This window comes from Haemaphysalis longicornis, unplaced genomic scaffold (assembly GCF_048455015.1).
Source record: "Haemaphysalis longicornis isolate Haplotype H1 unplaced genomic scaffold, Haemaphysalis longicornis Haplotype H1 scaffold_1, whole genome shotgun sequence".
In the NCBI taxonomy this organism is placed as follows: domain Eukaryota; kingdom Metazoa; phylum Arthropoda; class Arachnida; order Ixodida; family Ixodidae; genus Haemaphysalis; species Haemaphysalis longicornis.
In genome coordinates this window covers 443,818,381-443,842,738 of record NW_027526203.1, presented here as the reverse complement: position 1 = coordinate 443,842,738, position 24,358 = coordinate 443,818,381, and the positions used below count along the sequence as shown (strand labels likewise).

At 45.6% G+C, this 24,358-nt stretch overlaps 1 protein-coding gene across 1 annotated transcript in view; it reads right to left on the bottom strand.

Moving 5' to 3' along the window:
• Positions 1-1,331: 1,331 nt before the first annotated feature.
• The window catches only part of Mbc (dedicator of cytokinesis protein myoblast city), a 76,681-nt gene continuing 53,654 nt past the window's right edge, over positions 1,332-24,358 (bottom strand). Inside the window, exons 37-43 of the mRNA XM_077687573.1 lie at positions 23,307-23,438; positions 19,258-19,376; positions 15,048-15,077; positions 12,177-12,432; positions 5,702-5,801; positions 3,828-4,033; positions 1,332-2,882 (exon numbers count right to left, since the gene is read on the bottom strand). Coding sequence (XP_077543699.1) covers positions 2,727-2,882; positions 3,828-4,033; positions 5,702-5,801; positions 12,177-12,432; positions 15,048-15,077; positions 19,258-19,376; positions 23,307-23,438 — 999 coding nt within the window. The 3' untranslated portion in view covers positions 1,332-2,726. The remainder of the gene's footprint in view (positions 2,883-3,827; positions 4,034-5,701; positions 5,802-12,176; positions 12,433-15,047; positions 15,078-19,257; positions 19,377-23,306; positions 23,439-24,358) is intronic.

The window sequence follows — 24,358 nt, the reverse complement described above, 5'->3', positions numbered from 1 at the left end:
GTCTGCCATGTTTTTTAGGACCATTTTTTAGTCATGCTGACACCAGCCGAAACCCAGTGGGTAAAAGGACTAAACAGTAAAATAAAGTATGAAAATATTGCGTTACCACTTGCTTTTTCAGTGCATCATTGTTCTTACCCGCCGCAGTGGCTCAGTAGCTAAGGCGTTGCGCTGCTGTTGAGCACGAAGATGCAGGTTTGATTGCCGCGGCAGCCGCTTTTCTGATGAAGGCGTAAAGCCAAAACGCCCGTGTGTACGAGATTTCGGCGCACGTTAACGATCACCAGGTGTTCAAAATCAACCTGCAGCCCTCCACTATGGCGTGCCTCATCGCCTGTGTTTTGTCGGCGCGTTGAACCCTACAGTCAATCAATCAATCAGCAGCACTGTTCTTACATGTTCCCATATTTGCAAGCATTCTTTCAAATCAGCATGTTTAGTAATTTGCAGTTCATTCATTGTTATCGTGACCCATACAGCTTTTCTTAGTGCCTCATTTGTCTCACCCCTGCGATAACCTCAGTAATGTGATTAACATGAGGTTGCACATGAATGTGCTCGTGTACTATCGTGATTAATTGAAATACGAACGGTGCACGTAGTTCCGCATTCTAAGCAAGGGGCTGTGCCTGCACAGTAAGAATAAGTTGCCAGAGGGCTTTCCCTACCTTATGCTTGCTGTGCATACAAGGCCTGTTGCCAGGGGGTGCAACATGTACCGAAAACCCATGCACCGTTGTTCGTATTTAAATTTATCAGAGTAGTACCTGGAGTCAACACCACGAGTGACATTGGCAGAAGGCCAAGTTGAGCAAAATTTCACTTCAAATTTATCCTGAATGTGCAGCATGTACTTTCAAACAAACTGTGACATGACAGGTAGCTTCGTGAAATTCCTATCTAATCAATTGTTGACATTTGATTAATATGGCTCCGTAGCAGGCAACGTTACATTTGTTGGCATATGTGCAAACAGACATCTACTAGAAGTCACCTCACAGTGGCCGGCCAGCACAGAGAACCAGTCCAGCTCCACTCTACGCGTGCACAAATTGCACGCACAGCAGCTAGCTGGGTCTGTTCACATCACCCGCTTGATTGGCTGCAGCACCACTTCTACCTGACCATAATGGTTGTGCCGTTCGCAGTTTTATTTTGTGATTATCAGTTTGTGCTGGTTGCTCGCAGTGTGTCTGTGCATATTCAGGCATGACGTGGTGAACCTTGCAGTCCTTCCAGTGAAACCGTACAGAAGCGGTGTTTGCAGGAATTTGATATTTTCGGTGCAGTTGCCCTTTAACAGCAGACCGTCCAGAGCACAAAGTAGTCCGTTAGTGGTTGCAGTCATACTCTTTATTACATTGATTTGTTCTGCATTCCCATTGCAACCAGAACTGGCCATACACTTTGAAGCACAAGAGCACAACATGTGTTTAATACTAGTATTGCATCTGAGGGAATCCCCCCATACAGGAATGCAGAATGACAAGACATTGCCTACAGGCTTGCGAGCCAGGATTACAATATAAACTCTATGCACAAATAAAGCTCTGAAAACACCTGCACAAAAGTGTAAAGTCATAGTTAAAAATGTCCACAACAACTAGACAGTACGCTGACATTTCTATTCTCTACAGAGAAGACTACTCTTAAGGAGGGGGCCATACACATGCTTAAAATTCCTTTACGGTCACAAGTATAAACATATAAAAAACAATCACTTCACATGTGAGCCACAAAGTTTCTGTAAGAAAGCCGACACATTTCTTTTACGACAACACCCCTCCGCAATAGTGTTAAGTTGTTTTTAAGTTCGTTCCTATGCTCGTCCACATTCATGGCAGTAAGCTGATTATGCCTACAAATATTTACAGAAGTTATCCACAGCTCTACCTCCACTAAATTGTGGCAACTGCAAGCAGTCAAGCAAAGCTGATTGATGATTAAAGTTAGGATGCTGTAAAAATGGTACATGCACAATAAGTACGGCTCTACCTTATATAGCGCGGCAAAGCGTGAGCTTGAGCAAATACGCAGCGATATGTGCCAGGACACAAATGGTACTAGTACAGCACAATTGCATGCACAACCGCAGTTCAGTGTTTAAAAGGGCATGAACAAGCAATAGCACTCATCAAGCATTGGCACATACAGAGATCAGAGCTGGCATACATTCACACCGCTAGGCTCACAGTCACATGTCTCTTGCACCACTTGTTATGCAAAAGCAGCATAGCAGCAACTTTCCTGAACACAATTTAGTGTGCTAAAATAAACACGTCGTTAAATTCGAGACTACATAAAGTTGCCACTTGTGTACTTCGTAAAGATGCTTCATGCTGTAGCATGGGTGTCGGCAGGATTTTGTCTTGAGGGGGGCAACCCCGTTGCATTGTGGGGGAAGAGGGAGAAGGTGGGGGGAGACGGGGGGAAGTGCTGGTGGGGCACCACCTTGCCGACACCCGCGTAATGTAGTCTTGCCACTGTGCACACGTTGCGGAAAATGGCCGCACAGTGGACCCCCTAGTTACCGGTCCCCCAACCCAACACATTTCTTTCTTTCCGTGCATAGCTATGGCAGCTCCGGTATGAGGAGAGACCTTGCCTCTGCACAATCTGGGATGCTGCAGTTGTGTGCCAACAAACAGCATTCCCATGCACCAGACTCTGAATTAAAGAGTGCGCCTGAGGGGCGTCTCTCCCAGAAGCTCCCAGCCTCGCAGAGATCAACCTTCTGTGGCCTCAGATGCACTTCGTGTCATTTTTTTAGCAACCTCCTGGGGGAAACTCAAATTGCGGTTTGTAGGTGGCCGTTCAGGTTTCTTGGGCAATACTGGGGTTCCCTCTTTGCTGCCTTCCTTGACGGGGAGAGGGGGTTGTGGCTGGAACAAAAATGAAAGCTCTTTAGTGCATCTTGATGTTAGCTTATACCTTTCACACTTATGCCGTTGTGCTGCTGCATGCTGAGCTTCTTGAGTGCACACAAGAATTTGCCAGGCCTCGGCAATAAGGCTGCACAATGGTGGAAACATATCAGATACTATGGGGAAATTCTACGTGCACTAGACCATTACGGAGAAGGGCAAAGGTGAGATAGAGCAGCCTAGAAAAGATGTGCCCAAAAAAGAATAGGCAACTGCATCATGTACCAATGACCAATCTATCCCCTTTGAAAAATGCAAGCGAAGGATGGTTGATAGATGGGCAGAAGTAACACAAGGTAATAGTGTTAGTGTTTGCCACTTTAAAGGGCGTTAGAGTGGTAAACACCCTAAAAATGCGTGAAGTAAGGTACTGGACACACCGGCCACTAGCATGCCTAGCCTCCTTTCTATGACCGGAGGGGCTGCAGTCAGACAAATTACTTTCCGCATTCACAACAAGTTGAGGGGCCTGCGTCAATTCATGGAAATTTATACCACATTATTTTCTACTGCTTCACTACCTGTTTTATGTATTTTTATTTTTTAGTACCATATAATTATCAGGCACTCGGACATGAACACTCGGATGCTTTTTTTGTAGGCATGTTTCAGAAGCTCAATACACACTAAACCGAGGTCATTTGTGTTTGAAAATACACAGCTTGATGTGCAGTCAGTTTTTACTACTCATATTTATAACACAGTTCCAAATTAGATATTTGCACAGTTCTAGTAATGGGGACCTAATGCTCTCATACTACAATCTTCCACGCATCGCAGGCCATTTATCCTTCAGCCAGGGTATTCTGGTGAGGAAAGGAAACGAAGTGTGTAGCGAGTCCCCTCAAAGTTACGCACACAGCCAAATTAGGCAGGGCAGGAGAGGAACACTCGGGAGCTCACTCGATTCTTGGTCATGCCAGGAATGCTTAGGGAGGGCTTGCGGGCTGGCAGGGCCGGAGTGTCGTCAGTGAGGTTTGTGTAGTCGGCATACGCTTGCTTCTGGGGAAGGGGTGGCGGCCTGTCCACCTCTGGGGGCTCCGGGGAGCAGCTGAACGGGAACGAGGGGAAGCTCATGGCTGTGGCCAGGCTGGGGGTCGTTGCCCCTCCTGCAACAGGCATGGTCACGGGCATTTTTAAAATACACTGTCCACTCGTTATCTAAAGGAGCGCATCCAAGCTGCTTCAAAACTTGGACTCACGCCGCACAGCAGCGTGACTTCCCCAATCTACCGTCAACACAAGAATAACCAGAATTTGGCCACTGAATAATGCATTTGGAAGACCCAGAAAACTGTCATGATTGCCTGGCCTGTTACCTAGCCTGACTATTATTTTATTGGATTGTTTGACGAGTTGTTCTGCACATTAAACCGAAGGCCAATAAAAAAAAAATGCAAGAACAAATGCGCTAAAAAAAAAAGTGAAATGTCTAAGACTGAAAAAATAGATTCTCAAATGCAAGAACAAATGCGCTAAAAAAAAAGTGAAATGTCTAAGACTGAAAAAATAGATTCTCAACGCTAGGAATCCCTTGGGGTAGCGAAACGTATTCATATCCTAAATTTCATCATGAAGAATGAACTAAGCAAGCAGAAATATGCACAGAAAATGCAAATTTGCGTCCCTTGGGTGCACCTGCAGAAGTCCGTTACATGTTCTGTGTCTTAAAAAAAACACCCACCAACAATGCACAATGATTCCTCCACTCCTCGCGCAAGCTGCACAATAAAAGCAGTTTTTTCATCCACAATACTGACTATAGGCGGCTTTCCACGCGCCAGACCCGATTTGACTGCAAGTCACTTACTGTCCCGCAAGTGGTGCTGCCAACTTTGGTCTCTAATATGCTGAGTTATGCCACCTTCCTTGCAAGCCCACCCTCATCGCTGAAATATCACGCTGAACTGCATTGAGCAGATAAACGGCGCCACAGCCTGTTATGTGAAATCACTTCTCTGCACTTCCGACAGCTTTCACGTTAAGTGTTCCGGAACGTCTTTAATTTTTTTTATATAGATACGTTTCCAACGTAAGAAACATCTGGACGAGCGTGCGACGTTCGTTTCTTTTTGCAGTGGATCCCCAAGTGTCAGTACTGGAGAGTGGCCATCTAAGGTTGTGGAAGTAATGTTCTTGCGCCAGTCCCGTTTTTTTTTTTAAATATTCTCTAGTTTGTAGAAGAGAAGGGCGGCTGTCCTGCGATATCTGTCGTATCCTACTGCTCCAGCAGATAACAAGTGGCTTCTCCATACCACAAACCATAACTGCAGGATGTACTGAGATAGCAGCTAAGATGAAGCTGCATTAAATGACTCAAGTTCTGTGTGGGAGTGTGACTGCCATTTTGTGCCTTACACTGCTTTTACCTGCAATTTTTTTCAGTGTTTTGCAACAAAAGCTGCCAAGCTGACACCCCTCTTGCAAAATAATGGCACGCTAACACTAAAATAATCATCGTTACAGCTAACGTCATCACTTCAACCAAGAAGCTAAATGTGAACAATCACGACTGTCGCAATTGTCTTTGTTGATGCAGGGACAGTCAGCGCCATTGCACAGTATTCCCTTTATGGGTTGTGCAGAGTCACATCGGCTCTGATCTGGATAGTGGGGCCCACATGCGGGCAGTGCTTGTATGGTATCCATATAGCAAAACTTCACTTCTGGCCACAAACAACTCGCACAAAAACTTTGCAAAAGCAAAGAGGAAAGCACCACACGGTGACACCATGCTCATTAAGCATGCAGTGCCAAAAGTTGCCACCCAGAATCACCTTGAGATGGCGGTGTTGAAGGTGGGAGTCTGAACTGGCCACTGGATGGTCTGCTGTGCCTTTTCTCGGCCTCGGACCTCAAAGGCCGGTGGGGAGTGAGCTGGGCAGAGCACAAGCGAAAACACTCTTAAAATAAGGCACTACCTCAGAGGCCTCAAGGCTGCCTGCAAGTTTATCAAAGTAATATCATCAATGTGCACTGCAAAAAACTGGCAGTTATTGAGTGTATCCACAGCTCACATTGCCAACACCGTTTCTCATTTAACCTGAGATGCCATCTTGATTTTATTCGTGTTGCCTGTGGCAGAAAACTCAGAATGCGTGGCCATGCGCCTGCGAGAGACCGAGCCCACATTTAACCTACAGACGAGTCACTTTAACCAGAAAGCTCCTGGCACATCCCCTCCTACGGCCAAGAGAAATGTAAAGCCAAAACAAAAACAACTTTATAGAAAAAGCCGGCAATGTACATGATGACCCGGGAGGGGTAGGTTTTCTCGACTGAGTGCGGTGATGTTTTTTCAGTGCGTCTGACTTCCCGGTGCTGGTAGTTTTCTCCTAAAACGGAAGTACAAGAACTCCACAGTGGGATCGTGTAACAGAGACGCCAGTCTTAACACTAGGCTATTCTGCTACAAGGCTCCCGTTCGCCAGTGCGCTCGCCGTGCGCTGTGAACTCAATGCGCGAACCGCCTTGTTGGCTGTCATCCACTGCTTGAACTCCGAGGTAGGCACTCGCTGCACGGAGGTGGGGGGTGAACTCCCCGTCGTTTTAAACCTGGTCGTACTAGTAGGAATGGAAAAGTTGGGGCGTTGTTGTTAGAAGAAGTAGCCTTTGCAAGTTTTATTCTTGCATGACATGTTTTGAGAGCATCTGCACCGAAAGCTGTGCAGACAAGGAAGACACCTGATGGTGCTGGCTCATTAGGTGCAAGGGGGCCTCACAGAATTGTTCACAAAGAAATGTCATACCCAAAAGTGACTTCATCATCGATAGCGTTGCCGAAGGCGATCTGAAGGGAAATCTGCAGGGGTGGATGCCTGGACCTGTTGCAATTTACGACTCTGTTGCAACCTAACTTTCAGTCCATTAAAGGATGTGCTAATTGGTTTTTTTCTTACAAAAAATCAGAATGGCTGAAATTAAATTTTTCTTTAGTTTTCTCTTTTGTGTAACCAATAAATATATATTTTCCCTCGCATTTAATGACACATTAATTTTTCTGCCTGCACAGCAAAAGGTTACTGGCACAGATGTGCAAATATGCGAAACCTTGAGTACTTCACAAACAGTGCTTGCTATTCGATTCGCAGCGCAGTTTTACATACAGTTTGAAGTATTTGAAGTTTACGAACATTTGAGAATAATGAATAAGAAAGCATAAGTTGGCTCTGCCGCATGACCTGCAAACTTTCAAGCTTCACTGCATAGCATGCCCTTTGGAATTGGCTTTTTCGTACAACGTCAAAGCTGCACAAGAACGCCTAACACGTGTAAACCTTGTGTGAAACGAGTGTGTGCTTACGCTCTGGTGCATGCATGTTATAAGCCCATAAGAAATTCCCTGTCAATATAGCGGCATGAGTGAGAAATCAAGAGTTATTCAAGTTGAAAATTTAAAATTTGGGGGTTTAATGCACCGAAGCTACAGCTGGGCTTTGAATTGCTCCGCAGTGGAAGGTTCCAGATTAATGTTGGCCACCTGGGGATCTTTAGTGCACACCGAAATCTCGATTCATGGGCATTTTCGCTTTTCACCTCGTCTGAAAGGCAGCCATCATGGCTGGAACTTGTACATGAACACTTGGATGTGGTAAGTCCTGACTGTTTTTTTTTTTGTAGCTATGTTTTAGAAGCTCTATACACACTAAAGCAAAAATATCCATATTCAAAAATATTAGATTCAATTCACAATCAGTTGTTACCAATTGTGTTTCAAAATTTTCGATTCGATTTGCAGTCAGTTTTTGCTATCAGTTTTTGCACACCGCTACTCTGTGGGGAATAAAAACATAAATATATATAAAATAGACTGTTTTCGCCTAACTACATAACAAATTGCATATTGTGGAGTGCCACTGCAATGCACTAAAGCACTTCCATAGGGTGTCTTTGCCTACACCACTGCTACCACAACTACGTACCGTATTTTTGCGCGTATAACCTGCACCAAAAATGCGAAAATTTTAAGGATAAAGCAGAGGTGCGGATTGTATGCGAGGCATTGTCCTCAGTGAAGCTTCACAGCAATGCGCGTTGTGCCGTGCACCCCCTACAACAGCAATAGCGACTAAGCCAAAGCCACTCTTATCCCACTCACATTGTTAATTTTTCACACACAGCGCAACAATATAACCACCTGACAAAGAATATTGGGCAAGTCAGTTAAGGTTTTCCGTAAAGGAAAAGCGCCGCTCAAGAGTGTGAGTGCCAATACTCAAAAATACCATGAAAACACCGCTCCATACTATGATGATGACAGGTATGAGTTGGATTTTGTTTAGACTGAGGTGGTGGCTTTCGCCACCACACTGGATTTTTAGTGCCTAATTTAATGCAAACTGTTTTCAGGCCGCGTCCATAGGCCTGATGTTGCGGAGTGTCGAAGCGCAGCACATGACGAGGGCAGAAACACAGAAGACAACACACAAAGCGCTAACTTCCAACTTTAATGACAAAAAACCCAACCACCACATATATAGTGCACTTATCAGCCAACATGCCTCATTTGAATCAATCAGGATGTAGATGTAGACAACTGGACTGCTGACCTGTCGAGGATGCTATTGACAGTTTTGGTCTGTGCCCTTCCAGAACGATGCCGGTGTGTTGTGTGAAGGCCTTAGAACTACCGAGTTTTTACCTTAGGTCTACCTTCATTGATTGGGAAGGCAGGCCATACTTAAAAAGAAACAGGATCAACGTTGGCTCGTGCATAGCACCCATACTCGGTGATATTTGTACTTAGCTAAACTGGATACCAGCATAGCAAACTCCCTGGCAGGCACAAAAATCAGAAAGGTATTAGATTACCTGTTCCTCCGAGAGTCCACTGTTTATGAGCTCCAATCAGGTGTTGACAAAATTCTGGCTATGGTTTAGACAAAACTAGCACCCCTCGAAATTGCGTTTGAGCTACCTGTCCAGAATAGAATCCGCTTCCTTGACATTTGTTTTTCTTTTCATGGCAATCAGCTACGAACCTGGGGAGTGATAGGAAGCTGTTGCTTCCCTCTCACTCTGTCCATTCGAAACTTGTTAAAAGAGTTATCTGTGCTTTACCAATGCCCTTAAGTCTCGCGGGCATGAAATGGGCCCAAGCTTTGCAAAGCAGATGATCCGCTTCGTAGAAGCAGGGTACCCAACTCATGTCATGGTATTGGTGGCTGAGAGCATACTGGAAGTCACGCATGAAAGAACCTGCTGATGCGCAACTGCCAACGGAAAAATGCCAGGTGGCGGTGATCCCGTACCTGCATCGCTTGTCCCATAACCTCAAAAAGATGGCTTCTCGCTCCAACATAGAAGTTTTTTCTGCTCCCGAGAAGATAGGAAAGCTCAGCCGATTGACAAAGCCTAATAGCTCTGCGAAGTCTCATGCAAGACAAAAAACAGGAATAAATTTGTTGAGTGCACTGAGCGTGTTGTGCACCAGATACCGCTAGGTTGCAGCAAGTTTTTTGTGGGACAATCAGGCAGATGCCTGAACGAATGCTTAAATAGCTACAATTTTTGTAATCAGAATGGGGGCTTCTTTCTTGATTTACACTGCAAAACGTGTGGCGGTTCTCTTCCCCTCTTTGAGAAGTGTGCTGTTTTGGCCAAGCACTGTCATCCCCTTACACGTGAAATTTTGGAAGCGAAAACCATTGCTGACCTGGGTGAACGTTGCGTTTTGAAACCGTCGGTGGCTCTTGGGGCCAAAGAGTTAGGTTTTTTAAGGTCAAACCTGTGATTTTTTGTCTGGAGTGTCTGTATTTGGCGCATGCATTTCCTGCTTGCCCTTGCATGCCTCTGGCAACTTTCTGTCTGTGAAGGTTTTTATTGGTGTACTCGTATTCTGATACTTTTATCGTTTTATGACAATGTTATACTTTACACAGTTCTATTTGTGTCGTCGTGATATTGACTACGTCCTGGTTGGTTCAAATGAGGCATGTTGGCTGATAAGTGCACTGTATATGTGGTGGTTGGGTTTTTTGTCATTAACTTTGGAAGTTAGCGCTCTGTGTGTTGTCTTCTGTGTTTCTGTCCCTCGTCTTGTGCTGTGCTTCGACACTTCGCTATGTACTACCGTATTTACTCGCATAATCCTCGCATTTTTTTTTCGGAAAAGTCAATGCGAAGTTAGGGGTGCGAGAATTACGCGGGGAAAAAAAATACGGTGCACAGTGTTGCCAATTTGCCTTCTGCCAATTCCGCTAAATGCACCGGTCGTTTTTTGTATATGTAAGCTCAGTGTTGCCAACAGCAATTTCTTTTTATTTTATAATTTACAACGTAAACAGTATCCCGTCGATCAGTGATCCTTTGCTTTCTGGCGCGCGCCCTACCTCGTCGTCGTCATGTGCGTGCCCTACTTGTGAAGCTCGACAGTAACGCACGTTGAAGTCGGTGACGCCGAAGTGCCTGCCTGTGGCGCGGTTGCCGTGTTCGATCGCGTACTCTATCGCTTTCAATTTGAAAGCGGCAGTGTAGCTGGCGTTCTTCCCCATGGCAAAGCGGCACCAAGCACAAAACAAAGAGATCAAAAAGTTCTCAAAATGGCAGCGAGCTATCCACCACTGACGCAAGTGACTCACTCACTGCTGCTGCTCAACGACGGCGACACGACGACACGACAGCGGGCTGCGCGAACGTAGTCTAGTTGCGCGCACGCGAAACCGGCTCAAGTACAGTGTGAGTAGCGTGTTGGGGCGCCTGTTAAGGAGTAGCCATGCAGGTTGTTAGGGCGCCTGGATGGCCTTGGATACACTGCGCTCACCGCCGAACGGAGAGGCGGCGGGAGAGGGCGCGCGTTGGAGAGCACGTGCACCATGCGGGCTTCGCGAGCAGGCAACTTTCGCCGCTGCAAAGTTGGGAGTGCGAGGATTATGCGAGGAACCAAAAAATCCAAGTTTTGGTGGCTCACATTAGGGGTGCGAGGATTACGCGAGTAAATACGGTAACTCGCCCAAACCAATACTCTCTTGATGTTGCACAGTTTTATAAGTGGATTGTCAAGGCATGAAAGGCAATTCAGATGAGACGGTTCGCCAGAGTTTCCAGAAATGCTGCATTACAAACAGCACGGAAGAAACTGAAGAGGATATTGTTTATGACAGTGATGACTGCACCCCAAGTGGTATCTTTAGCGAGAGCAGTGACAATTAGTGATTGTGGCTTAGGCCATGCAGAAAATGTATTCAATATGCAAAATAAAGGTAGATTTTAAGCGTCAACAAACGTCATGTTGCTTTAGTAGCTTTTTTCCAGCCTTTCCTGTATAAAATGTGTGAGCAATACGCAGGGATATTTATTTTTTTCTATTTGGGGAGTGAAAGTGGGGGTGCGGATTATACGTGCGAAAATATGGCATGACCACTGCTGCTCCAATCTCTGCCATTACCACTACTGCTACCGCCGCTACCCTACTAGTACTGCTACTGTTACTATTACCACCAACATTAAGGCTAACACCACTGCTATATTCAAAATTAAAAGTGAGCTTTAGCCCACCACAGCAAACACCCTTGGCTATTAAGCGTGCCGTAGTGAAGGGCTACGGATTAATTTAGACCACCTGGGGATCTTTGATCAGTGCTGAAATTTCAACACATGAACTTTTGTTTTTCGCCTCCTTTGTAAAGACAGCTGCCACAGCAGAGAATCGAACCAACGATTTTGTGTTTAAAAGTGCAGTGCCTTAGCCACTGAACCACCATGGCAAGTGGGGCCGCTTTACCGTTACTCTGCACCTTGCTGCGAATTTCTGTAATGAAGACATTGTAAGTTTGCATATTTTGTGCCATTACCTTTCACTCAGTTAATAAAATGCCAGTTTAAAGCGGTGCATCGTGAGAGGGTGGCTGAAAAGTAAGTTGTTATATTCCCCCCCCCCCTTCCCCCCCCCCAAAAGGAAGGGGGGGGGGGGGGGGCAAGTTTTTGTGGGTTTCGTGTTCAAACCCCCCCCCCCCCCCCCCCCCCCCCTTTCCATGCAGCCTCTTGTCACCACACAACCGGCTGTGTTTTTAGCAAAAGATAGCAGCCTTAACATCTCCACCAAGGGTTGCGTGTGGATTTATACAAAGGTTAGCCCCTTTGTGTAACTCATGTTTTGAAAAAGTGTTTTTAAAGACAATAAGAAAACTCTTGACTAGAATGTCGCAACCAATGCACTGCAAAAAGTTCACCCTTGTTCATATCTGCATGAAGCTCGGAGGAAGTTCGTGAAAACAGGGCATGCAGTGGCGGTGACAGTGGGCCCACGCTTGCCTGTTCATTCAGCTCAATGATGGGTGCCTCCGAGCCGCCTTTGTCCGTGGCCAGCGGCAGGTCGTACCACTGCGACTGCGACTTCTCCTCGTGCTGGGAGCTGAGCGATGCGGCCGAGTTGCGCCGCAGGGTGAGCCCCGTGCTGTCGCGGCTTTTCTTGCCCCCCTTGAGGGGCGAGACAACCGAGTTCTGCTTCACGAAAGACGGCATCAGTGGCCTAGGTGCGTTCTGGGGCTTCCCAGGCACACTTGGCAAGCTGAAAAAGGCCCAGGCAGCAACAGTGAAGTGCTTGCATGGCTGGCACATGCCAACATGGAAGCTCACGAAGAAATAGCTGGCTGGTCTAAATGAATAATAAAGTGTGCAACCAAACACAAACACGTTGACTGTTGCAATGAACTACCAGCATGGAGTCGTCTTTACTGAAATTGAAAGACTGCAGCCTCTCATGCCAATGCTCGTGTCAATTTGAATGCTAATTTATTCAAATAAGTCGTCTAATGAGGAAAACAGGAGAAAGAGCGTTGATTCACCAACTACTTCCCCACACTTGTGCATAATGCATACAACTTGCACGACTGGCCAATGCCAACCAAATTAACTGACTGGAAGCTGCTGTGTTTAAAATTTAAACTGACATTGCAGTGTGGTGATACGGTGATTACCAAATGGCTGCAGTGCAATAACGTGGGGAAACAAACCGGAACGAGACGTGAACACTACCAGCAGCATAACAAGCAGCGGGGATGCCGCGCATCTCTTGAGTGGCTCTTGTAACAGTGTGAAAGCTTTTGTAATCGAAACAATTATGATTACGAACAAATCTCGCAAGCCGTTTTTATCATAAGGAACTGGGGGTTCAGGTGAGCTTAGGTCACCCAATTCTAGTTACTTTCAATGCCTAAAGCAAGAACAAAGCCGATGGCTACGCCTACGTGACACACTGATATGCCCTACTAGGCTTTACTAGCTTTGATAAGTGACTCAAAAGTTTCATTTTCTTCACTGCCTGTTTCTGACTATTCCCCCAAGTATCTAACAAGGCATTATTATAGCAGAATAAGCAGGTAATTCAAAATCCACCTCTTTAAACACTAAGTCCTGAGTGATGGCAGCAATGTTTCCCATTAAACAAATTTTGTAGTGAGGTATGAGCTGCCAGATCTTCAGAATGAAACAAGGTTGTATGTTGTCTTCATGGAACCTCTGGTAGCTTTAGAGTACCCATTTTAAGGCACCAGGCACCAATTTATGGCCTCTTTCATGTAGTTCATGTAGCATTAAGATTGTTAGACTGGCACATGCTTGCATTATTACTCTAGGTCAGGGGTCAGCAACCTGCGGCCCGCGGGGCACTATTGTGCGGCCCCAAGCACACTGTCATAACTTTCCCGCCCTCCCTCTGTCGCTTCCCTTCTGAAGGCCGACACGCCAGTTTTGACCTCAAATGGGGTTAGATGGAAGACAAGAACGGAGGATTGATCGCGTCCAGTTAGCATTGCCCCCCATCTTCACACTTGGCCAGATCCTGCAAAGCTCCCCTCCCCACCCTCACCTGATTTGCCATCTGGCGCTCCGTCGTATCAGCTACATCTCAAAAGGTTCTCTCCCCCCCCCAGTACCACATAAAATGCAACACACTACACAATTCCACTACTCCTGCACTACTGTTTTATTTAAACATCCCGTATCACTTGAGCAAAACAAGGAAACTACTGAATAAAAGAGGCCCAGAAGCTTTGTTTGCAAGCTTCAGCAAGTTTGACACTTTCGATACATGTGAAGAATACTTTTACAAGTTACAATGGCAACAAACCCCTAAAAAGCGATCTAGATATTTCGATATCACCTACTGAATTTGCAAGACCAGGGCACCTAAATATATGAAAATATATTTCAGGAAAATAGTTACCATTAAGTGTTCACATACTAATTGTTTACAACTACGCAACACTTTTCTGATGGAGGCGAAAAGCAAAAACGCCCGTGTGTACGAGATTTCGGCGCACGTAAAAGATCCCCAGGTGGTCAAAATTAATCCGTAGCCTTCCACTACGGCGCGCTTCATTGCCTGCATTGAGTCGGCACGTTAAACCCTACAATCAAACAACAACCATGCAACAGAATAAAATCCCATTTGCACTGGTTAAAAGGTGATCTGGAGAAACTGTTTGACTTCTAAATACACAGACATCATTGTCAGGTGCAAACAATTATTGCGAACAATATTCCTGCTGCAGGTATATAAATACATTATGTACCATCTGGCATAGAGCCTAAGATCTGGCGTCAGAACACATAACTGTAGTGACAAATGTTGTGGCCAGTTACTAACTTTTGTGCCATGCTGTACATACCACGTTGCACACTTTTGAAATCAATAAGTTTTCCATTAACCATAGCTTATGTCAGTATTACGAAGCTTAAAGTTTTATCTTCATGCACAAGCACCACAACACTCAGCAACACTTTAGCAGTGCAATCACATCTGCAAAAGCATAACAGTAGGTATCCTCAAGTCACAATACGTGAAACTTGCATGGGCCAAGTGAACAATCTAAACACACTGGCCTTTTCAAATTGCGTGCAGCAGCTTATGTCACCTAGACATCACCCACCGTTTCTACCAGCTAAACTCCTGTAGATGCTCAGCTTTACCTCAGCTACAGCATCAAAGCTAACTTAAAAATTCTGGGTCAACTGCTTATGCATGCAAACTGCATAGCAAGCCTTGCATGATTGCCTTCGCATTACTGGATAGATGTTTAAAAACACTACCCAATACCCACTACATAAAGTCACATCTGAGAGTGGTCTTGCACAGAGAACACTGGATTCTGCCAAAAAAAGAAAGAGGTAAATGAGCAATACCTGGACACAGAGGCCGTCTTTTTGTTACTGCTATAAACAAAAAGAGGGGGAGGGTCGGGGGCAAGAAATGTGTTAGTGAAGTTTAAGGCAGCACAGTTTTTTGTTAAAAGTGCACATAATAATGCCAGCTCCCCTGCCCCGTGAACGACACTTATGCATCTAGGCAGAAATGTTATAGTCAACAAACTTCTCAACAAGAAATGTGCCAGCAGGTATCAAGCACTGTGACGAGCACTATGTTATATAGCTGTGAGCTTGCATGTTTGGGCCTGTGTGCGAGTATGTGGCAGACACAGCGAATAAGTGAGGTCATGGTGTCACCTACTGCCGGGCTGAAGCTGCTGTCGGTGGATGGAGGGAAGTAATGTTCACATCACACACACTGCGCTGCCACCACCACTCCAGCATGTGGCTACACTTCCACACAACAAAAAAGACAACCAAGAAAATGATAATGAAATGTCACCTGTTGATTGAAGTTATGGCTGCGTGCTCGCAGAAATTCATCCTTCCTAAATATGGCACACTTATGCCCTTAGGTATCGTCATCGGAGCGTGCTACAAAAGGTGCTGGTGGCACTCACACTGCTGCGCTCACCCATCTTTAGTATCCTCTTAGATGTCACACACACAAGAAACTCTATCAGGCATCTCGAGTAAAACTAAACCTCGAGTTTGAAGAAGGCTGGCATATGTGTTTTAAAGTAGTATGTTGTAATAACAGGTGTCTTGAAAAGGCTATCCTCTTTTCTTTTTTTTTTAAGTTTGCAGCTATATGCTTACACTTTATTCACTTGACACCCAATCTTTACGCCCCAAAAAATGATAAAAGCGGGTGTGCATGCTACATTGGTCACAACTGTGCCCACTTGATGCATAGTGATCTGTTTATGCAAAACTTGGATGTGCTTGACTGCCCGCCTTTTAGCTTGAGCAGAGCAGCTGCCTGAATCAAGTGTTTTGGCATCTAGACTACAGGTTGCACTATCCCCGCATGACAAATTTCTATTCAAACAGCCGAAAATTTGAAATGCTCTTAATGCCTCCTTTTGGCAGCAGCAAGCCAAAGGTCCCATCAGATGATGCTACTCTGCTATTACTATTCCTAGTGCATGCAGCGAAAGCTGCGTACCATGCGGATGTGTACCATGTGTACCATGTGGCTGTCTGTCTGTGTGTAAAGAAGGGGGCCTTTCATAATTGCAGCCCCCTATTCCCAAGAAGGCAAAGCACCGTTTTACTGGGCACGCAACATAAAGACGCTTTTCCATATTGCAATCTTCTTCCCTGCTGGCAAAAAACATTCCCTTTCATAAAAATAACTGGGCGACTAGACTAGGCAGCCTGCCGGCCAAACTGGTTGCTTTAATGCTTAAAGGAGCCATGAAGAGAAAACACAAGTTTGGTTCACTCAAAAGATTGCCTCGTTAGAATCATACTGACACCACTTTTAACGTAAACTTCGGTCAAATAAGCTACATAATTATGAAAAAAGGAAATGGCCATGCGACCCACCAGCTCATTTCCCGCAACTGAACCTATGATGTCACATGAGCTCAGCTCTGCGATTGGCGGAGGCCGGCAGAAGCAGACGCAAATTAGGTAGAGCTTACTAACTAGCCGAACGAGCGATTTGCGCGTAAATTTAGGGCGCATTCTTTACAAAGGAATAAGAATGATGGGACAAACAGTGGAAGTTACGAAAGCACATGTAAACATAGAAGTACTGATGCGTACTGCTGTTCGTACTGCGCACAGCATGCTTGATTTAGCTGCACAGCACTACGGGGCTTGGGGTTGTCTCAGACGACACTGGCCGATTGACGCAAGCAACGGTGTCTTACGTGACCACATTTATCGAGCGAGCACTGTTTCAGGGAACGAATATTTTCTCCCAGAACAAAAATAAGCCACGTTTAAATACGGGCAAAAACAAACCAAACGCTTGCCACGGTATGGTGGCGCCATCTATGTTCGGGAAACGTAAAGAAACGCGGGAACAAACCAACACCGCTATACAGGGTGGAGACAACCTTTCAACGGTCCCGTGCCGCCGCGATTGGGCCAACGTGCTCATTGCGTTGTTCTTTTCGTTTCCCACGAGACCTAGCAACGCGAAACAGGCAATATGATTCAAAATTCTTTAGTAAACCGCTTTGCGGCGATAATTTTAGAGCGGTTTTGACACAATGACTTGCTTCGGCGGCGAGCGAGCGACCCAAAATGGCGGCGCCAGCGTATACTTGTCTCGACCCTGTACGGCGGATGCGTGAATGAAGGTATTCTAGGCTGCAGAGCGGTCGGTTCCTGTGATGTCATTGCAGACCCCGAACACAAACGATTTAGCGGGAAAATCAAAATTTTAACCTAAATTGTTTAATTTCTCAGTGAATAAAGCATCGTTTGTATCCGGCCAAGCGCTGGGGGCACTATAAAACACGAAATCTTTCGAATAAAACCAACTTGCATTTTCTCTTCATGGCTCCTTTAATACATCTTGATACGCAGCGCTACATTTCAGTATGGTTGCGAGCTGTGATGCCCGTTTGAAAGTCCCACCAAGTAAATTCCCCCCAAATTTGAGCAGGTTTATGCTGTGAAGCGCTGCTCTTTACACACCAGGAAATAGGTGACCAGGCAAAGGTCACCAGGCAATAGGTGACCTTTGTGTTATCAGTATCTGAGAAAATCTGCGACTGTCTATGCCTTACAAGTTCTTTCACCAACAGAAACCTAATTGTAAGCAAGAAAGAAAGGCCAGATAGCTTATTCGATAAAGAATCTTGAGAACCGAGACGCATCAGTAGAACAAAATTATGTTTTGATTCCAGAACTTGCCTTTGAATTCGGCACAAAAGTGGAAAAATATAGTACTTGGAAACATATGGTAAAACCAGCTTGAAGGGTTTTTTAAAATCAAGACGTCAGGTAACACTGTGCCAAGCACAAAGTTTGATTGAATAAAATAAGCAAACTAAGCGATAAAAACACTCTCAATAACCCTGAACTACTATAATGCAATATAAAACGATAACTATTTAGTGCAACCTTTCAGAATAAACGCCAACTAGCCACTTTTCTTGCTATACTTTGCCTTTTTAAATGAAGTGCCTCGAAACTGCATGCTTGCCTGGAAAACACTTTGTTCCTCGTACATCATGCCTTTTTAAAACCATGACAAGGTTTTAGTGTACAATACCAGACAAAATTTATGTTTCCTAATAAGCACTACATATTCCTGCAAATTCTTACATGCAGTACATCACTGGCAGAATTAAAAAAAAAAAGGGCCCATCTCCCCGCGAGGGGGACTCGAGTAAATGCGTCGCACAGGGGGTGGGTGTATTGCGTTAACGTTTAATGTTTGGGGAGTTGGTGGTAGTGAATGCGTTGTATCAGCAGCTTCTTGACGTAGTTTGAATGAGTCAAGGATATAAGGCGCGTTCGTAGCCTTTCATTCTGTGTCAGTTTTGTGGCGCAGTGGGAAGAGCACCATGTACCCCGTGTTCCGCCCACAGGTGGTGAATGCGTTGTATCAGCAGCTTCTTGACGTAGTTTGAATGAGTCAAGGATATAAGGCGCGTTCGTAGCCTTCCATTCTGTGTCGGCTTTGTGGCGCAGTGGGTAGAGCACCATGTACCTTGCGTTCCGCCTGTAGGGTCGTGGGATCGAAACCAGGCGCCGGTAAGTATTATTTTTTTATATAGTGTAGGGGGAGGGGTGCGGACCTGTTGTTGAGAGCGAGGAGGGTAGCGTGATGCGAGAGAGGAGGAGTGGGGGAGAGGGCGCACCTGGAACGGCTGTTGCGGACGCCGAGGCACGCCGACAATGCCGGGTGACATTGTGAGTTAAAGAAATGCTCTGCATTTAAAAATTGTAGGTATTTCAGACTGCGAAATTAATTGTCTGATAGCCCATAAGCATTGTTTTCAGGGGCTCGTCTCTTCGCATACACCTCTACATATGTTTGCCATACAGACCCTAGGGCCTTTTGTTAAATAACCCATACGGCCTATGTCTACCTTTGAAGCGCACCGTGTCACGCATTGTGGAACGGCAGACAGATTCCTGGAGGATTCACCAAAGAATGCTTAAGCATAGCATTAAAAATAGAAAAAAAGAAAGACAAAGTGCGAATGACATAGCTAGTCTGGGGCATGTGAACATCAGCAGCAAAATCAGAAACCTGCCCTGTTTGGGCCCTTCTTACCTGTCTGGTGCAAAGACAGAGCTGTCAGTACGCTCTGTTCGTGAGGCTGGAGTAAGCGGGGGCATAACCTTGTACCGCCTGATAAGGATAGGGTGTTCATTGAGCTCTGGAGGAGGGGCCTGGGGGAGGGGTGAAAAGGACAAGCATCAGTCGGCAAACTTCCATGGACAAAAGCATTCAATCTAAGAACCATTTACTTTGTACCTTGGGTACACAGTGCCTTGCACAGTGTGTCGCCATAATTAGGTGTTCCAGGGGCAGTGCTGAAAGTACCTAAAGGGCAACCACGTAACCACAATGCCTGGTCACATCTCAGGCATGTGAGCGACCCATAAAACCATATTGGGAATTCCGTAGCTGCTCCTGCGCTTCGACTTCCCCCTGACACAGACTATGACAACTTCGTTCATTTTAAAAGTCCCCTGGTGGCCGTATGGTTTCAGCCAAAGCATTGCTACAGCATGTGTTTGCTGATGGTTACAAACAGTCTTAGAGAGTTTGCTTTGTTTAGCATTGTTCAAGCTGGGACAGTACTGCACCACTTTTGACTGCCAAGCAGTATACCTTTACCACCCAAGAGATCTGTTGTGACCGTCGGTGTCAATAGAAAACTCCCGTGAACAAATAAAACAAATTACTGGCCCCGCCAGGAATAGAACCTGGACCCGTAACGAAGCGACAGCCCGGTGTCTTACCGAATAAGCTAAGCCCCACACGAGTAGACGGGAAGACAGACAGTGCACTCAAACAAGCACAGCGGCGGGTCTACCACCTGTGCTCGTTCAAGGCCCTCGTGTTAAAGTGCACACAGCGTAATGTACGATAACACTGTTTATGCCGTTTGGATTAGCGGCGGACGTAACAGCGTCTGGGGAGGGGTGACGGTAATGCATGAAACAAGAGTGAGGGGGAGGCAGTGAAAGAGAATACAATAGCCGTGCGTGCCGCCCTCCTCCTCATACTTCGCGAGACACTCCTCTCCGCTTTCTTTCTGCCATCGCTGTTTCTTTCTGCCATCGCTGTTGCGCTCGGTCGCCTCCGGTTTCACTCTTTCTAAAACCGCATGCGTGAATTCAAATGACGTAGCATGGGCAATCACTGCGGGTGTCGTTTACAGCTTCGCAGTCCCACCTACAAGCTTGAAATGGAGCCAATTTTTTTTACTGAGGCACAATTTTTAAATGCCACTCTCCCTATAGCTGCAACTTGCTGTTTTGATTGAGCACAACAGCACAAATTTTTAGTGTTTTAATGAATACACGAGGAAATACCTCTGGCAAATCAGGACACTCAAACCTGTCAGAATGACTGAGATTTTTAAATAAATTCTGTTAAAACATAATAAGTACTCACCCCTAAAAGAATTTTCACACTTCAAATTGAGCCAAAACAATCCAAACATCGATATGTTCAGAAACTAAAAACTCCAACGTTTGGGATGTCAGAAATAAAAAAAGTTGGAGATATCCGGCCATGTTGCAAAATTTGTTTTATTTGGCTTCTATTCTTTCCCCTAATGCTTCAGAAGTGCCTAGAATGTTTGACTCTTAACAAGTGCATTTTTAATCTTCTTGCGCAACAGCATATGCATGACACTTCCCAGCTAGAATTACAATTCTTTCCATGTTGCAGTGCAGGCAAATTTCGGAACCTGTAGCACTGTAAAAATTGAATGCTCGGTTCAACATGGTCCTTTACTTCAAGTTCACTGGATCTCCCAACTTTTTTGTGTCCAGTTGAAAAGATTGATTGATTGTAGGGTTTAACGCGCTGACGCAATTCAGGCGATGAGGCGCGCTGTAGTGGAGGGCTCCGGGTTAATTTTGACCACCTGGGGATCTTTAACGTGCGCCGAAATCTCGCACACACGGGTGTTCTTGCTTTTCGCCTCCATCAGAAAAGTGGCCGCCGCGGCCGGGAATCTCCAGTTAAAAAGAAAAAGAGAGAAGAAATGAATGGGGTGTGTGATGTTAGATGTACACCTGGTCAATGAAAAGATGAAACCAGTGATCAATTCCTTCACGAATGTTAAACTCACACAATACGACGTGGTTCTGTGACGATACTTTCCTTTCATCTATCTTTTAAAGTGAGATTCTCGTAAATTACGATAATAAAAATCAGGAAATCTAAGTGGTTTGTGCGTCTTATCAAAGAAGCCCCCCCAAAAAAAAGGCTCAATTAGGTGGCGACAAACAACTCTTTTGTCTTATGTTCTCCAGTTCTCAAAACCTCCTGAAAGCAGAAATATTTGGGTGACAAACAAGGTTGGTTCTATGAGAACTCATGTTTAGTTGAGCTTCTATGGTTCTCTATTTTCATGACTGGATGCAACAGCCAAGTTCAAATTTTCGTTATTCCTAGTCCCCGCTAATGAAATTGCATGTGCATGAGCCAACCAATAAGCAACAACTGCAAATGTGGCAGGCCTTCGTATTCTTATGGCTACACAATGCCGGAAGCTTTACATAGTGTGTTTGCGATAAGGTGTCTTTTCATATGTGGGTTTTGCAGACAATTTTGCCGACGACAGGCTCGCGACGATAAATATACCGAATGGATTCCCAACCATACAGACAAACCCCAACGCCAACAATACCTATTCAAACGGCATATTAGATACAACGATGCAAAAGTTTGGTATGGTCAACTTCACCATGGTTTCTTTAGCAAAATAAAACCACTCATTACAACGATTTTATTGCCTGTTATTGGTTATAAAAATTTGGTACAACTAGAGTGCGCGAATTTGAAAGGGAAAGAATGCACGAAACTAGAGAAATATTCGACTTCGTTATGACTCAAACTTCTCAGTGCATTCATCATGCTTGTGCTTCGAAAGACCCCATTTTTCTGGATTGTAGCAAACAAAACTTACTGCTTTTTATTTTATCTTCACTATAACACAGAGTATGTTTGAATATACACTGTTATTTGCTGTATCATTAATTAAATCACTTTATGCTTGTGGGGACCCTTGTTTCCCTATGCCTCGCCTGCACATGTTTTTGCGAGCTGGGAGCCGCCATTTTGGGCAGCCGGCGCGTCACGTCAGTCGTGACCTCTTCGTGACCCCGTGTGCGCGCCGAACCGGCTCGCCGCGAACGTGTGCACTAGGGCGCGGGGGAAGGAGGACCAGTTTGCCACCTTCCTTCGCGCCACCCTCTCCCCGACCTGGGGAAGATCTCCTCTCCCCTCCGAGCTGACCTGCGGGACGAACGGGCGCTCCGCCGGGGAGTCGACTGGGCGATTTGGTCGGAGTCGGCTGGCTCGGCAGTGCCTACGCTGAATGCCCCGATGACGGTGAACCCAGTTGGCTCCACGGACTCTGCCGAGAGATTCTGCCCTGATCGGTCGCCACGGGATGCCTCCCCTGCTCCCGCGGCCGTGACGACAGGTCTGAGTCCAGCGGCTTGAGCGAGCGACAGGAGCCACTGTCTCCCCGCGAGCGATAGTCGTGTTGTCTGGTATATGCCCTGTATCTGCCAGGCAATAAAGCCTCATTTTGGATTGCTGGAGCCTGTCTACCGCATGTGAGTACCCGAACCCGTGCGTGAGTCTTCGGATTCCGCAGGGCTAGTGTACGGCGCGTAGCGTTCTCTAGCGAAGCTAGCCGGGGTCCTCTGCTATCCCGTACGTCAGCCCACAATGCTTACCTTGGCTTTTTCTACTAAGTTCATTAAAATAATTATTGGCACAATATTGTAATGTATTTTTCTGTCAGTTCAGCATTAGCAATGTCAAATCAGCTCATACATAATATGCACGCTACGAATTCTTGATAAGTAGCCAATAAATTACTTTATAGGTAAAACTATTCCAGCAAGCAGTGGTTTGTGTGCAACCAGCCTAGACACTCATCTAAAGCCAGCCATACAGAGAAACCAGCCTCCTTGCCCTCCGTGTATAAAGTTGCTGTCCAAATACAAGAGCAAGTTATGTGACCATGCAACAGATCAAAGGCAATCCAAAACATACAAATACATACTTCCAACTAATTGATCGAAGATAGTAGCAGGGTTTAAACAAGCCGCAAAAAGCCTGCTTACTGCTTTGCCATAGGTTTCTTCAATGTGAGCCTTGAGCTTTAGATATTTCTCTTGCATGTGCGAGTGATACGGCTGAAGGCTCTCAGGGGCTTTGTCTCTGTGAATTTCTATGCCGGCTTCCAAAATTGGTATCTGCAAGAAAAACAAAAATTCAGTGCAAACATCCGTGAACCTGCACACGTAAAAATTGTCAGAAGTGGTGATTCGCTAACCATTTTATCATATTTGTTGGTTAACCTCTTCAATTAAAAATATAAAAGGCTGTAAGTCCAGATTTCTACCACATCAGACCACAGCAACATGTGGTTGCAACATGAAAAAGGCTGGCAGCATGTTCTCCCAGATGTTATCTGCACGGTTACGCAGAAGGCATGACACGCTGGCTTTTGTCCTTTTAACAGCAGAGCTGCTTAGGCCGACACAAATTCGTCCGGCGTACCCAAAAACCTCGAAGCCACAAGAAAAATTGTGGTTTCGGGAGGTCCCAGGAATCAAACGCGGGACCTTTACATCGTGACACTGGCAACCTAACCACTGGGCCACCCCAAAGGCCTGAGGAGTATGAGGTTAGCAGTGGGGGAAAACAATAACATGTGCAGCCAATTGGAAGGGAAAAAAAAAATTGCTTCCTGTGGTCAGAATTGAACCTGGGTCCCTCATGTCATGAAACCGGTGTCTATCCAATTGAGCTATCATCGCACTGCAGGCGCACAGCTTTTCCTCTGGGTTAGTAGCATGGGTGTTGGCTTCAGACTTGGCCGTGGGTTCTAGCGCATGCTAACATGGTCCACTTTGGGAAAGATGTGAAAGCCTGCGGACGAAACAATCCGGGCCTGCCAGTCATGAAGAACTTTCAGCGGCACGTTCGGGAATAAATGTGAAGTGATGACATATGGAGCGGAAATATGGTGCCTTACTAAGCAACTTGAAAGCAAACTTAACTTGGCTCAACAGCCATGGAACAAATAATGATCGGAGTAACACTTAGACACAGGAAACGAGCTTCCTGGATCAGCGAACAAACTAGAGTAGAAGATATCATAGTTCAAATA